Source organism: Pleurodeles waltl, chromosome 3_1 (genome assembly GCF_031143425.1).
Source record: "Pleurodeles waltl isolate 20211129_DDA chromosome 3_1, aPleWal1.hap1.20221129, whole genome shotgun sequence".
In the NCBI taxonomy this organism is placed as follows: Eukaryota; Metazoa; Chordata; class Amphibia; order Caudata; family Salamandridae; genus Pleurodeles; species Pleurodeles waltl.
In genome coordinates this window covers 763,356,962-763,373,299 of record NC_090440.1, presented here as the reverse complement: position 1 = coordinate 763,373,299, position 16,338 = coordinate 763,356,962, and the positions used below count along the sequence as shown (strand labels likewise).

Below are 16,338 nucleotides of genomic sequence, written 5' to 3'. Positions count from 1 at the left end.
AGCCACATGCTAGACCCCCACTTCATCTCTAGTGACTGCACCGTATACAGCCACACCACAGAACTCACCTGGACTGATCACTCCATCGTCAACTTCATCACCAGCTCACGGACCTCTGCATCTAGACTTCCTAAAGCCCCCGTCGCAGATGGAGTAAAGTTTCAGAGGACACATAGATCAACACCACCAACCCTATTACCACCAACAACCTAGACCAGAACATCAAACTTCAACAATTGTATCGCCAGCTGCACCATAGTGTTGCTTCCATCAGCAACCACACGCACAGAAGATCCACCAGGCAGGCTAGCAGGTACACTGAAGACCTCAGAACTGCTAAATGACACTGGAAACAACTGGAAGGGAGATTGTGCATCAGCAAGGACACGACTGACTGGACAGTCTTCAAGACAACCCTTAACCTCCATCCCACCAAACACCCCTACTCTGCCTCCCTTTCTCTAACGCCCAGTCCGCATCTGACATAGCAGATGAGGGGTGTCACTCCCTCTCCTACCTAGCAACAAAGACATGGAACAAGCTGCTCTTTCATCTCCAGACATAATCTCTTCTAGAGTTCCGAAAGTCCTTGAAGACCCGGCTATTTATCTAATCAACTGGACCCTGCCAGTGCCTGGATACACTCTCGGGTGACAAGGACGACTCTGCAAATCTATTGATTGCCTGATTTATTATGGTGTGGTCTGGGTCTCTTTGTCTCCAGTTGGACTTTTGCCAGTGGGTCAGACCTGAGACAGCCACCTCTGGCTGGGCCTGGCCTGACTCAGATTTCCACTCCTGTGCCAATGTCCATGCATATTCTTTTCTTGCTGGCACCAATTCAACCAGTGGCAGTAGATAACCCAGTCCCAATGCCAATCTCTGACCATGAACTTGTCTGCCTGGAACTGGCCTATGTTGTGATGAAACTGCAAAAGCGCAACCAATAGTCATTAAGCCAGATAAGTTCAGTCCCTCTGCCACGAGGTCTGCTTTAGCCGAGGATTCCTCTTTAGTTCCGATTTAGACCTAGTGCAAGGAAAACCTGATGCCGCTCAGGACATTGATAAGGAAGGGGTCATATTCGTTCCCACTCATCACGCTGATGATTCATTCTGTCGAACAATAAAATGCCAGTGAGCTAGACAGATTTTCTGAAACCAAGATAGACTGCATACCTGGGTCATTAATGGAAGAGGGTGTTTAATTTTTATTGGTGGTTAGGAGAGCAGCTAAAACACTACAGTTGCAGTTTACCATTATGGTGACGGAATTTTTTTTATTAACTACAATTCTTTAACTAGGACCAGAATTTTCTGAGCCCTTACTATTGGTTAGTGAAGCCCTAACTGATGCGCTTCTGGCTACAAGGTATATGCAATGTTCATGCCCACCAGTCCATCAACCTTTGGCTAAGCAACATAGATTGGGTCTCATCAGACTTCCTTGCCATGCACTCTCCACTGGACAGCTTCAGTAAGCAAGGTTAATCCAAGTTCCTTTCCGTGAAATCTTCTAACCAAGGGCTTGAAAAGAATTGATGCCTTCAGAAAGAGAATGTGTTTTCTTCAGCCAGTTTGGCCCTTGGATCCATTAACTCAGTTTACCTTCTTGGGAGGAACATCCATGCACAATGGGCCCTAGCCAGTGACATCTTGTCGGCCGTCCCGAAAGACCGCAGATGATACATGGTCAGGATGCAGACAACTATCTTTTCTGAAGTGGACTGGATTTTGCAGACTGCATTAGTAGACTAGTTGGCACCAGTGTCATGGCCAGAAGGCAAGCCTGGATGTGAGCAATTAGGATTTCTGAAGACATGCAAGCATTGTTAATGAACATACCCCTTCATGGCTCAGGACTGGCAGAAAGGCTGATTCAGTGATAGAATGATTCAAGAAGAGTTCCCAACTGAGCACAATCTTTGAGACTTTTGACCCCAGCTAAAATTTCCCCTACAGTACAGAAAGTTCGGAGCCTATTCCAGTGGCTGGCTTACAAATGCTAGCCCTCTCAACCTGTACCACAGCAGCTAGCACATTCCTTAGGAGTCTGCAGCTGTGACACCCACAGAAACTGCTCCAACCAGTAAGAACAGCAATCTTATAGTTCTTCCCAGACTGCTGCTGCAGATAATTCACATCAGATGGATATTTGGCCATACAGATTGTGCAAAAGCTGTTCTGTCTGGTTTAGATCCTTTCAGGTCTAACCCAGTGGCACCTGGTAATTTTAGAAGGAGGCAGTAAACACGGGCACACATGCACACTCACTCATTTACACGCACGCACACGCATCCATTCACAACACATTATGAAATAATCAAACATACAGGCATGCACCAAATGTTAAAAAAATAAAATAAAAAAAAATAAAAAAACTCTCGCTCAGTCTGTCTCTTTCTCCCCCCCCCCCCCCCCCCCCCCCTTCCTCCCACCTTCCCTTCAGCTCTGCCCTGGAAATTCCAGGAGGGTTGGGACTACTGACCCCACCCAACTCAAAACGGAAGCTCCCAGGTCTGAAGCAATCAGTGACGTTCCCCCTCGTAATGAGGAGGAGTGCCTCAAGGAATCTTTGCTAGGTTGAAGAGGTGACTTCTTCAGCCCAGCAATGTTCAGCTCAGGCAGCCGGGAGCCTGCGCAAATAGCAGATGTCTAGCTCCTGGCTGCCTGACCTGAAAATGAAGTCTGTCAGGCTGACCTTTGCTCGGCCTGACTCTTCTTGAGGGGCAAAAGGAGGGTGTGTGTGGCCCCTCAGTCCCACAGGGCGGGCCGCGGCTGGTCAAACCCCAAGAGATTAGATGGCATGCTTGGACTCGCAAGATGCTTATTTCCATGCTGCAGTATTACCAACGTTACTTACAGTTCACTTTGGGCCAGGAGCACTTTCAGTTTACTCCATGCTCCCCTTTTGCCCTAGCCTTGCCCCTCAGATGTTCACTAAAGTAATGGTGGTAGTTGTTGCCTGTTTTTCTAGGTCAGGAGTACACACATTTCCATACCTTCACAACCAGCTGCTAAAGGCAGGCTTACTGTAGTGAGCCGTAGACTAACTCCAAACGATGCCTGAACTCTTTATATTGTTAGGTTTCACCTTTACCTTCATCAAGCTGAAGTTCCACCTGAACCCCTTGCAGAATATTCTATTCACTTTGGCAGTTCTGGACCATTTGGCGTTCAAGGTCGGGGCCTGATACTGTTTTAATCTTAAATACATATCACACAGCCACACAGTAAATTACACACAGTAAATTACACATGGTGTAACAGTGTGAAAGTTCATGAGAATATTTGTATTAAGAGAAGGTAGTATTTTTAGGTAATGCCCTATTTCTTTATTGCTATTTTCTTTCAGAACAATAAAAGCGAGTCCAACCCTTTGACTAGCAGCCTTTGTCATTCCATTGTTACTAGATGGCACTAAGGGGTCTTTCACCCTGGGCCCAGGTGTCTGCTGATGAAAATGGTGTTGCTGCTTCTTGCTCTGCTCCCTTTGCTGCAGTGCCCAAGAGTGCACAGATGTTAAAATAATACTCACTGCAAAATGGTTAAACTCTGCTTTTTGTACATAAAAGGCTCATGCTCTCGTCGTTGCAGGGCAGTGAAACAAAATAGTCCTTGGTCACTTGCAATTGTTTTTAACAAAGAAAATAAATGCGATCTAGATAGATCTACTCTGCAGCTGCAGTTAAAATTTACTGTCTGCTGGGAAACTGCCTTTTCTACGCTTTCCTGAACTACACATGTGCCTGAATCACGCAAATGCATGTTTAAGGCACCCTGCATATGTGTGGTGCAGGCACACAGCGGGAACAGTTGGGAAAGGAACGCAGCGGGCCGGGTAAGTGGGGCTGGGTAGGTTTTTGGGGTTAAGTGCAGGGAGGTCGGGGTAGTTTTTAGAACAGGGCAGTTTATGGTTGAAGGCGGGGGGTTGGTAGTTTTTAGGGCAGGGTAGCTTTTGGGGTTTAGGGTGAGGAGTTGGGAATTTTTAGAACAGGGCATGGTAGTTTTTAAGGTTTAGGGTGGAAGATCGGTAGTTTTTAGGACTGGGTGGTGTAGGTTTAAGGGTTCAGGACGTGGGGGGTTGGAATAGTTTTTAGGACCGCGCGGAATAGGTTGCAGTAGCAGGAGGGGCCAGGGTAGTTTTAGGACAGGGTGGGGGTAGGTTTTAGTGTTAGGGGAGGGGGTCAGGCTAATTTTTAAGACTGGGCAGGGTAGGTTTCAGGGTTCGGGTGTGTGTCTGGAGGTTGTATCACACAACCACGCATGTTGTTACCACATATACCTTTACTAAGCATGGTTTTACAACAAAATACTTTGTAAAGGAATGCGTGGTGAAGTCTCGGTCATGGTTCCGACCGCGTTGTTAAGCCATGCTTGGTTTTGTCATACAACCCTGTCTGCACCATGATGCTGTTGGTGGCAAAGGGTGGTTCATCTAAAGGGAGGCTTTCTGAAATAAACACTAGAAAATAGTTTACTATATTAATTGATTGTAGAAGTGATTAACCTGCAACAATAAATTTGAGATAATCCCATTTCCTTGAAAGACCTAAGGTTTTTCTCATGCCTTCTCTATCCTTGTCAATAAACATCGATAACAGTGTATTGTATAGTGTTTTATATGTATATATTTGTCTCTGTGTGTGTGTGTGTATATATCTATATACATGACTGTGTTTCTGAAAGCTTTGTTGCCTACTTTTGTATAGACCTATAGATACTGTGCCTTTTGCATGAAAATAAGAGTGGTGACGTCTTTAACTCTGTGACAGTGTTCAGTTCACAGTCCAGAAAGTAATTCCAGTACATTCTACGTTTGATATTAATGTTGGTATCTGGGCTTTCTAAACAGCTGAGCACAAATATAGTTCAAGAAGTAGGACTTTTCATTTACGCTGCTGAAATTCATATTTTTTTTTTTTGTAATCATGTTAGTAAACTATTTTTGAACGTTATCTAGCTATCTTTAACGTGTTTTCTTTATCCTTTCCTTTCCATTTCGTTAACAGTCTGTTCTAACTGTTTCCTTTCAGAGATGCAATGCAACTTAATGTGATTGCAACCCGACAGCTTGTTCTTTTGGCACAGCGGATGAAGAAACTGGAAGTCTTCATCCACGTGTCAACAGCCTATGCAAACTGCAACAGGAAGCACATTGAAGAGTTAGTGTATCAACCACCAGTGGATCCTAAGAAGCTGATTGATTCCTTGGAGTAGGTGTTTATTTGATTTTCGAAGCACTGTCCAATACAAGGTCGTAGTAATTGAAATGTGCACACCTTTTGGTAGTCTAATACATTGTCAAAACTGAGTGCAGGGAAGCCATGCCTGATAAGTATAAGTTCCCCCATATATCCTACAATACTTTTTAAATCCTTCCAAGCAGAAGACTAGTAAGCAAGTGAAGCAGCTTTATATCAAGCCGCTTTATATTGTCCGCTGTTGTGATGATGCAATTTTGAACGAGTTCTGCTGTTGGTAACAAAGGGGTGGGTTCTGGTAAGCACCATTTTTTCTAATAAGACTGTAGTGAAAAATGTGGTGCTTATCAGTGGACTTTTTTAACATATTTAGAAACTGTACTGGACCAGAAAAACAGTGATCCCCTTTGCAAATGACTTTTAAGGTCCTACATGGGTTGGAGCCCCAAGAGCCGATTTTACTGTTTTGAGATGCTCGGCACATGTATTGACGAAAGCAATGCCTCCAGCACTTTCATCTTAGTTAATTGAGTTCAATGACCACAATGTCTGAACCTGTCACAACATGGATCTCGTCTCTATTATTTTCTTACCATCTGTTCCTTTAACACAGGCGTGTCCAGTACTGCTGGATCAATGCCAGACTTTCCAGATAGCCACTTAAAACAAGTTTGTATATATTGAAGTTTGATTAAACTAATTTACCTAGTTTTGTAAGGATGAAGCACTCTAGAACTACCTTGTACACAACTGCTTTAGTCAGATACTGTAAGGGTGTGTGTACTGTAAGGGTGTGTGGTCTCTCAGACAATGTATTCCCAAGGGCTACTGTGGTCACCTATCCTGTTATTTAAATACAACTCTCTGAGAGCTCAAGGTATCTGGTATAATTTCTGTGCAGATTAAACCAAGCTGTTATGGTGTACCAGGGCCACGGAGTACTGAATTGAGTAGGATAACTCTCACTTGCACAAAATTCAGATATAGTGGTAAATATAGTGGTATATAATACAACTACTTAAGCTTCCGAAACCCGAATTTGCTTGGTAAAGTATATCGCCCATGAAATATAAAAGTAGGATAGAAGTTAAAAGCTTGATTTTAGCACTGTTCCCAAATCAACACTAAACCCTGTAGGTTTATTGTCTGTAAAAGGTTCACTAAATACAAGATAATTTGTCTTGGGGAAATATATTCTACGAGCAGCCTTTGTCATGGTATTAGCCAGATGGTATTTCTGAGGTGTCTGTACATAGCAATCACCGGTTGTCTAATTGTTATGATGTTGTTGCACTCTGGCAGCCCCCAGTAATTTGAACCGGTGCAGCACCGTGGCTGGAACTGCATAGCACCTGGTATGCATGCATTAAAAAAAACTTTTTTGAAGATGTTGGCACCTCTGTGCCTGTCTGTGCTACAATTAATTAAAATGTTGCTTGGTTTATCCAAATAACAGCTACCTACTAGGTAACAGCTACTATTCAATGTGTGGAAAAACAACTCCATTCATTTGTAAATTACCCCAAACTTTCATTTTGGTCCAGTTTACCAACTAGATGGGCATGTTTCACGTTGGAGTAATCACAGCATTGATTTAAATCTATAACCTGCTTAAGCATTTGTCCTCAGACCTTCTCAGCGATGCCTCTTAAGTTGATAGTGTTAACCTGTGTAACACAGTGTTGCTTTCACCAGCGTAATTTTCAAAAATATTTAGTGAACATTCAAACTAAGGAGAGAATCCATAAATACCACTGCCGTTCTTTAAAATATGTGCATCTGTTTAAGAGAGAGACAAATGGTCAAAGTGAGCAAGGGAAGACTCAGTGTAATGTACACTAATTTTGTGAGAAGGGCAAGGAGGTTTTGTGAGGTGAAAGGATTATTTGCAGAAGGAAATAAGTTTGTCAGGAGCATTTTGTTGAGTGGTGTGTTGCAAATGTATGTGTGTGAGACTGGGCTGAAAAGAGGAGTGCTTGGGACAAAAGATTGTCTCTGAGAAAAGGGTATGAGGATAAGATGAATTTTAGGATATTTGATGGGAAGATGTGAGAAACAAATGTATGATACAGTTGACCGTCGGGAAATGTTTTGTGGTCAGTGTGAGAGAAGTGTGTGTGAAGGATAGAGATCAATGTATTAAATGATGACTAAAAATTGGTGTGTGAAAAATGAGATGAAGGTATGTGAGATAGACAAAGGGAAGTGGCGAATTGAGAAGAGAAACACTCATGCATTTTAGAAAATGAAAGGGATGAAGGATAAAGAGTTCGGGAGAGTAGATGTGAGAAGTGAGGATGGTGTGAGACACATGAGAGAATGGGTGGACAAAGAATATTAGGAAGAAGCCTAGCCTGCCCCCGATAGGTGGTGTCCTATTTCCAGCTGACACAGCAAATGAGGCACAGCTGATAGACTGGGTGGTAAAGAAAAATGTATCGTAAACTAGAGATGGCAAAAATCCTTGTGCCTCTCCTTAATGGGTGAAGACTGAGACAGAAGTAGAGAAGTAGTAGAGACAAGTACGGAAGAGACTTAGTATTCAAGTGGCGGGTAGGGAAACATGAAGAGTATTGAATAGTTATGTATAATAGATTGGAATTGGATAGAAGAGGGCCCAAGGGAGGTAGGTGTGAACATAGATCGTGAGGGTATTGAGGGTAGGACAAAAAGGTGAAAAGACAAAGGTGTAGTGAAGGTGAGGATTCATCATTTGAGTACATGGATGAGTACTTGAGTATATGGTAATTCCATAGGAGGTTTGGCTGCTTGTTCCCAGACTACTGTACATTTTGCATGCCTGTCGATTCACGGACAGTGTACAACAATACTTTATATGCTCTCCTTGTCTCTTTCTTGTATTAGCTGCCTGTAGTGTAGTTGTTTTGCATGTGTGAGAGAATGGTTTGATGTCCCTTCTGCCACCTATCTTTTATTTATTTTATGTATTAGGAAAGGTAGTTCTGCTGTTGCCCATGTTGTGCCTTTGTTGTGAAGTGAAGCTCTATAATAAGCTTACCACTATATAAAAGGCAAGATGATTTCCCTTGCTAATGCTTGTTTTAATTAGTGACGTCAATGAAAAAGCGAACAGTCACATACAATGAGCAGAGTTTACATGTGGTTTTATGTGTGAATCGAGCATTCTTTTTAAATGGACTAGATTACTTGGTAAAACATAGCTGACTAGTATCTTAATGTCATGCATAACACCTTAGACCAATTCTGGCATTGTAATCAACAGTACTTTGCATGGTTGGTTTTTGAGTCCCTAATAGCAGCATATTAAGCTATCAATCCCACAATGCAGGTGACTTCTTACATTTTACACCGGGCCTGCCGCTACTCAGGATTGTGGGTAGCACTTTAAAAAAACTAACTTTCGATTTGTTCGAGCTAGAAAACATTTCTTGTTTGAACTGTTTATGTTATGCAGCTGATGATCCATTATCTGGCAAATGAGGAAAATCCATGATCATGCAGAAAATGCTAAAGCTGTAGAAATTTATAATGTTCGATGGCATCTGTCGCTGTAGATACACATGTTCTGCATAGCTCGCCATCTGGTGTTGGGTCGGAGTGTTACAAGTTGTTTTTCTTCGAAGAAGTCTTTCGAGTCACGGGACCGAGTGACTCCTCCTTTTGTCTCCATTGCGCATGGGCGTCGACTCCATCTTCGATTGTTTTCTTTCCGCCATCGGGTTCGGACGTGTTCCTGTCGCTCCGAGTTTCGGAACGGAAAGTTAGTAGATTTCGGAAGATTTTCGTCGGTATTGTTGCGTTCGGGATCGGCGTAGTTAGATTCAACACCGCATCGAAGATCGACGCGCTCCGGTGCCCTTCGGGGTAGTTTTCGAGCCCCCGTCGGGGCCTGGTCGGCCCGACCGCGTGTCCAACACCGCCGATGGAACGGACCCCGTTCCGTTTTTGTCCCAAATGCCACAACAAATACCCGTATACAGACCAACATTTGGTCTGTAACCTGTGCCTGTCACCTGAGCACAGTGAGGAGACTTGCGAAGCCTGTCGCGTGTTCCGGTCCCGAAAGACACTCCGTGACCGTCGAGCCAGGAGACTTCAGATGGCGTCCACGCCGACAGCGCACCGAGAGTTCGAGGAACAAGAGGAAGAAGAAACCTTTTCGATCCACGAATCGGACTCCGAGGAATTCGACGATCAAAGAACCGTGAGTAAGACGTCGAAAACAACACATAAGAAAAGTGACAAGGCCCAGGGGACGCCACTGCCACCAGGCCATGGCTCCACCCATAAGTTCGGTGACCGACCATCGGCACCGAAAAAGGCCAAAACAGTGCCGAGATCGTCCGACTCCGGTCGAGACACCGGCACGCAGCCTTCTCGGGATCGAGAAAGTGCTGGAGAGAAGCAACGACACCGAGATAGCGGTGTAGAAATGGCTCGACGCCGAGACAGCGGCACCGACAAAGATCGACGCCGAGAGGTTTCGACTCCAAAAAAGAAAAAAGCCACCTCAGAGCCGAAAAAAGATACAGGCAGGGTTTCGGTGCCGAAACAACCCGTAACCGACCCAGGTCCAGGCTCTTATACAGAGGAGCAATCACTGTCCTCTCATGCGAAAGCATAGGTTTGAGGAAGAGCTGCAATCCACCGAAGTGGACCATACGCAAAAACGTATTTTCATACAGCAGGGAACAGGAAGAATAAGCACCCTTCCCCCTATTAGGAGAAAAAGGAGACTGGAGTTTCAAACAGACCAGGCGCCACAAACAAAAATGGTGAAAAAGGTGACTCCGCCACCCTCTCCTCCACCTGTAATTAACGTCTCACCGGCGCAAACTCCGTCACATTCCCCGGCTCACACCACCATGAGCCAAGGTGACCAGAATCAAGACGCTTGGGACTTATATGACGCCCCAGTGTCGGACAACAGTCCGGAGGCATATCCAACAAAGCCCTCACCACCTGAAGACAGCACAGCATATTCTCAAGTGGTGGCTAGAGCAGCACAATTCCACAACGTAAACCTCCACTCAGAACAAGTCGAGGATGACTTTTTATTCAACACCCTCTCCTCCACCCACAGCTCCTACCAAAGCCTGCCTATGCTGCCAGGTATGCTTCGGCACGCAAAGGAAATCTTCAAGGAGCCGGTCAAAAGTAGGGCAATAACGCCAAGGGTGGACAAGAAATATAAAGCACCTCCTACAGACCCTGTTTTCATCACCACACAGCTGCCACCAGATTCCGTCGTAGTGGGAGCAGCTCGGAAGAGAGCCAACTCCCACACATCTGGGGACGCACCACCCCCAGATAAAGAGAGCCGCAAGTTCGATGCAGCTGGGAAAAGAGTCGCAGTACAAGCTGCAAACCAGTGGCGCATCGCTAACTCTCAAGCACTACTTGCGCGCTATGACAGAGCCCATTGGGATGAGATACAACACCTCATCGAGCATCTACCCAAGGAACTTCAAAAAAGGGCAAAGCAGGTGGTTGAGGAAGGACAGAACATATCAAATAACCAGATACAATCTTCTATGGACGCAGCAGACACAGCTGCAAGAACAATTAATACATCTGTGACCATTAGAAGGCACGCATGGCTAAGAACGTCTGGGTTCAAACCAGAGATACAGCAGGCAGTGCTCAATATGCCATTCAACGAAAAACAACTGTTCGGACCAAAAGTGGACACGGCAATCGAAAAACTTAAAAAAGACACTGACACTGCTAAAGCCATGGGCGCACTCTACTCCCCGCAGAGCAGAGGAACCTACAGCACCTTCCGCAAGACACCCTTTAGAGGGGGGTTTCGGGGTCAGGCCACACAAGCCAGCACCTCGCAGGCAACACCGTCCAGCTACCAGGGACAAGACAGGGGAGGCTTTCGGGGCCAATACAGAGGAGGGCAATTCCCTAGGAATAGAGGAAAATTTCAAAGCCCCAAAACCCCTACAACCAAGCAGTGACTCAGATGTCACCCACCCCCTCCACACAACACCAGTGGGGGGAAGAATAGGTCATTATTACAAAGCATGGGAGGAAATAACTACAGACACTTGGGTCTTAGCAATTATCCAACATGGTTATTGCATAGAATTCCTACAATTCCCTCCAAACATACCACCAAAAGCACAGAAATTGTCAAAACAACATTCCGACCTTCTGGAAATAGAAGTTCAAGCACTATTGCAAAAGAATGCAATCGAATTAGTACCAATCACACAAACAAACACAGGAGTCTATTCACTGTACTTCTTAATACCAAAAAAGGACAAAACACTGAGACCAATCCTAGACCTCAGAATACTAAACACCTACATCAAATCAGACCACTTTCACATGGTCACGCTACAAGAGGTGTTACCATTGCTAAAACTACAGGACTACATGACAACCTTAGACCTCAAAGACGCGTATTTCCATATACCAATACATCCATCTCACAGAAAATACCTATGGTTCGTATTCAAAGGAGTACATTACCAATTCAAAGTATTGCCTTTTGGTTTAACAACCGCACCAAGAGTCTTTACAAAATGTCTAGCAGTAGTGGCTGCACACATCAGAAGGCAGCAAATACATGTTTTCCCGTATCTAGACGATTGGCTAATCAAAACCAATTCACTAACAAAGTGCTTACAACACACAAATCAAATCATACAAACCCTCTACAAACTAGGTTTCACCGTCAACTTTGCAAAATCCAACATTTTGCCGTGCAAAGTACAACAATACCTGGGAGCCATAATAGACACAACAAAAGGAGTAGCCACTCCAAGTCCACAAAGAATTCAAAATTTCAACAAGATCATACAACGCATGTATCCAACACAAACAATACAAGCAAAGATGATATTACAACTCCTAGGCATGATGTCTTCATGCATAGCCATTGTCCCGAACGCAAGACTACACATGAGGCCCTTACAACAGTGCCTAGCATCACAATGGTCACAAGCACAGGGTCACCTTCTAGATCTGGTGTTGATAGACCGCCAAACTTACCTCTCGCTTCTATGGTGGAACAGTATAAATTTAAACAAAGGGCGGCCATTCCAAGACCCAGTGCCACAATACGTAATAACAACAGATGCTTCCATGACAGGGTGGGGAGCACACCTCGATCAACACAGCATACAAGGACAATGGAACGTACATCAAACAAAACTGCATATAAATCACCTAGAAATGCTAGCAGTTTTTCACGCATTGCGGGCTTTCCAACCAATTATAACTCACAAATACATTCTTGTCAAAACAGACAACATGACAACTATGTATTATCTAAACAAACAGGGGGGGACACACTCAACGCAGTTGAGTCTTCTAGCACAGAAAATATGGCGATGGGCAATTCACAACCACATTCGCCTAATAGCGCAGTTTATTCCAGGGATCCAGAATCAACTTGCAGACAATCTCTCTCGAGATCACCAACAAGTCCACGAATGGGAAATTCACCCCCAAGTTCTAAACACTTACTTCAGACTCTGGGGAACACCTCAAATAGACTTGTTTGCAACAAGAGAGAACGCAAAATGCCAAAACTTCGCATCCAGATACCCACACAGGCAGTCCCAAGGCAATGCCCTATGGATGAACTGGTCAGGGATATTTGCCTACGCTTTTCCTCCTCTCCCTCTCCTTCCTTATCTGGTAAACAAATTGAGTCAAAACAAACTCAAACTCATTTTAATAGCACCAACTTGGGCAAGGCAACCCTGGTACACAACACTGCTAGACCTATCAGTAGTACCCCACATCAAATTGCCCAACAGGCCGGATCTGTTAACACAACACAACCGACAGATCAGACATCCAGATCCAGCATCGCTGAATCTAGCAATCTGGCTCCTGAAATCCTAGAATTCGGACACTTACAACTTACCCAAGAATGTATGGAAGTCGTAAAGCAAGCCAGAAGGCCGTCCACTAGGCACTGCTATGCAAGTAAATGGAAGAGGTTTGTCTGTTACTGCCATCATAATCAGATCCAACCTATACACGCAACTCCAAAGGATGTAGTAGGTTACTTGCTTCACTTACAGAAATCTAGCCTAGCCTTCTCTTCCATTAAAATACACCTTGCGGCAATATCTGCATACCTGCAGACTACCTATTCAACTTCCCTATATAGGATACCAGTCATTAAAGCATTCATGGAAGGGCTTAAAAGAATTATACCACCAAGAACACCACCTGTTCCTTCATGGAACTTAAATGTTGTCTTAACAAGACTCATGGGTCCACCTTTTGAACCCATGCACTCTTGCGAAATACAGTTCCTCACCTGGAAGGTTGCATTTCTCATCGCCATTACATCTCTAAGAAGAGTAAGCGAAATTCAGGCGTTTACAATACAAGAACCTTTTATACAACTACACAAAAATAAAGTCGTCCTAAGGACTAATCCTAAATTTTTACCAAAGGTTATTTCACCGTTCCACCTAAATCAAACAGTGGAACTACCAGTGTTCTTCCCACAGCCAGATTCCGTAGCTGAGAGGGCACTACATACATTAGATGTCAAAAGAGCATTAATGTACTACATTGACAGAACGAAAAACATCAGAAAGACTAAACAACTATTTATTGCATTCCAAAAACCTCATGCAGGAAACCCAATATCAAAACAAGGTATAGCCAGATGGATAGTTAAATGCATCCAAATCTGCTACCTTAAAGCAAAACGACAACTGCCCATTACACCAAGGGCACACTCAACCAGAAAAAAAGGTGCTACCATGGCCTTTCTAGGAAACATCCCAATGCAAGAAATATGTAAGGCAGCCACATGGTCTACGCCACACACGTTCACCAAGCACTACTGTGTAGACGTGCTATCCGCACAGCAAGCCACAGTAGGTCAAGCCGTGTTAAGAACGTTATTTCAAACCACTTCCATTCCTACAGGCTGAACCACCGCTTTTGGGGAGATAACTGCTTACTAGTCTATGCAGAACATGTGTATCTACAGCGACAGATGCCATCGAACTGAAAATGTCACTTACCCAGTGTACATCTGTTCGTGGCATCAGTCGCTGGAGATTCACATGTGCCCACCCACCTCCCCGGGAGCCTGTAGCAATTCGGAAGTTAGCTTCAACTTTGTATATTTGTATATATATTATTTTAGCCTTAAATAGGTACATACTTAGTCACTCCATTGCATGGGCACTATTACTACAACACAACTCCTACCTCACCCTCTGCGGGGAAAACAATTGAAGATGGAGTCGACGCCCATGCGCAATGGAGACAAAAGGAGGAGTCACTCGGTCCCGTGACTCGAAAGACTTCTTCGAAGAAAAACAACTTGTAACACTCCGACCCAACACCAGATGGCGAGCTATGCAGAACATGTGAATCTCCAGCGACTGATGCCACGAACAGATGTACACTGGGTAAGTGACATTTTCATTCAGTGGCCCTCTGTTTGTCACAGTGTTGCGGCTTTCTGCCAACGGGAAGAAATAGCCACACCGTGCTGCTCACTGTTTGATTTTTGTCTTAGTAGCACATTGCACTCTTTAAAAAAAAAAAAAATAATAAAAAATAAAAAAATTGGTGCGGACAGCACCACGTGGTGTACCAGAGGGGCAGCTACTAGAGTTGATTTTGCTGCCGCTAGAGTAGATTTTCTGCTTGAGCGGCAGCCCCCAGACCTCGAACAGTGTTGACCGCCTGTGTTTAAAAATCCAGCTGGATGTCCTCCTAGCAACTTAAAATCACGGCAGGGGATGCCAAATCTCGCTACCGCTCACCAGCTTAACCTTCTGGAGCCTTGTATGAGAAAGATTTCCGCCACGATTGGCAGCATTAGGCCACAACTCCGTGTAACTATAGTAACACAGAGTCACCAAAATTTGTGCGTGACCTGTGAGAAACAATTTTACTGACAGTGGTTTGGACTTTTGGTTGTTAACACTGCAGCCTACGTTGCATGCTGCAGCCGTACCTCTGAGTAGAAGACCATAATGCTCCATGTTGACGACTTGCACATCAGTGCATGAGCTCGCTTACATGGAAGCCGCGTTTTCCAACTCTGTGCACATGCAAGGAGTTACCAAAGAGAAGGATTGCTGTATCTAGGCTTAAACGGGCTCGGAAAACCAGCATGCTATGAATTTACATTCATAATACAATATTATGAAGCAGGTTTGTGCTTTACTATAATGTACAATTTTGTTTCCATTACAAAATTCATATGAATTTCAGTTTAAGCAGACTTAACTTGCATCAGACTTTAACTCATTGCTAACTTATTTCAGGTCTGATACCTGCATTTCTCATATTAGTGTTCCTCTAAATGTTTTGGTGTACTTATTCTGATTTTCTCCATATGCCACTGCCAGTCTCCTCTAAAAAAAAAATAAAAAAATAAAAAACACATGGAAGCATCACAATGTGTGAATCAGTCTTTTTTCTTCTTACCACAACGTAGCAAACCAGCATTGAATTTGAAGAAATTCATTGAGAATTCTTTGATTACAAAAGATGGAAGAAAATGTGATGCATTGAGGAAAAGTTTATATTTTCCCACCATTTAAAGAATGCTGGCCAACACATTTTTTCAAATAAATAAAAGTACAAAGGAATGCATGTGGTGTGAGGTAAATATAAAAATGCAGTAGCAAGGGTTGAAACCTTTTTCAGAGGACCCAAGCATCATTTTGAAAAAAACTATTTTTTTTTTAAAAGACAGACGTTTGACGAAGCAGTTGAGTATATTAAAAATTGCACATTTTAGCACCAACATGCATAGATGCATATCACAATGCACAAGAAATCTGCTTTGAGTCCCCACATTGCCCAGTGGGAACATGCAGTTCAGTAGTTTGACTAGTGAAGGCACAGTATACACAGAGAAGAAGCCCTAGGCCTCTGTAAATATCCATTTGCAGGTTAGAGAGACGAGCTATACATAGTGCAAACACTCTCTCAAAAAGATTCAAGAGACCTCCTTGAACTACCAGCTGTGTTCCTTTACACGATACGGATTGGCTGCCTTAGCATTAAACCAATACCTCACTAGACACCTAGCATGCCTTCCCCCCTCCTTACAATTGCCTACTTAGCTGCTTCGTAGTAACTTGCATGATGGCCAATCTCTGCGCTCGCTTGTCTCCTCATGGACTGCCCGAGGACCGCAT

At 44.0% G+C, this 16,338-nt stretch overlaps 1 protein-coding gene across 8 annotated transcripts in view; it reads left to right on the top strand.

The window, feature by feature from the left end:
* FAR1 (fatty acyl-CoA reductase 1) overlaps window positions 1–16,338 on the top strand; it is a 416,046-nt gene that overhangs the window by 160,391 nt on the left and 239,317 nt on the right. For all 8 annotated transcript variants that reach the window (XM_069223563.1, XM_069223560.1, XM_069223562.1 and 5 more), the window contains one exon: window positions 5,036–5,215. In XM_069223563.1, coding sequence (XP_069079664.1) covers window positions 5,036–5,215 — 180 coding nt within the window. The remainder of the gene's footprint in view (window positions 1–5,035; window positions 5,216–16,338) is intronic.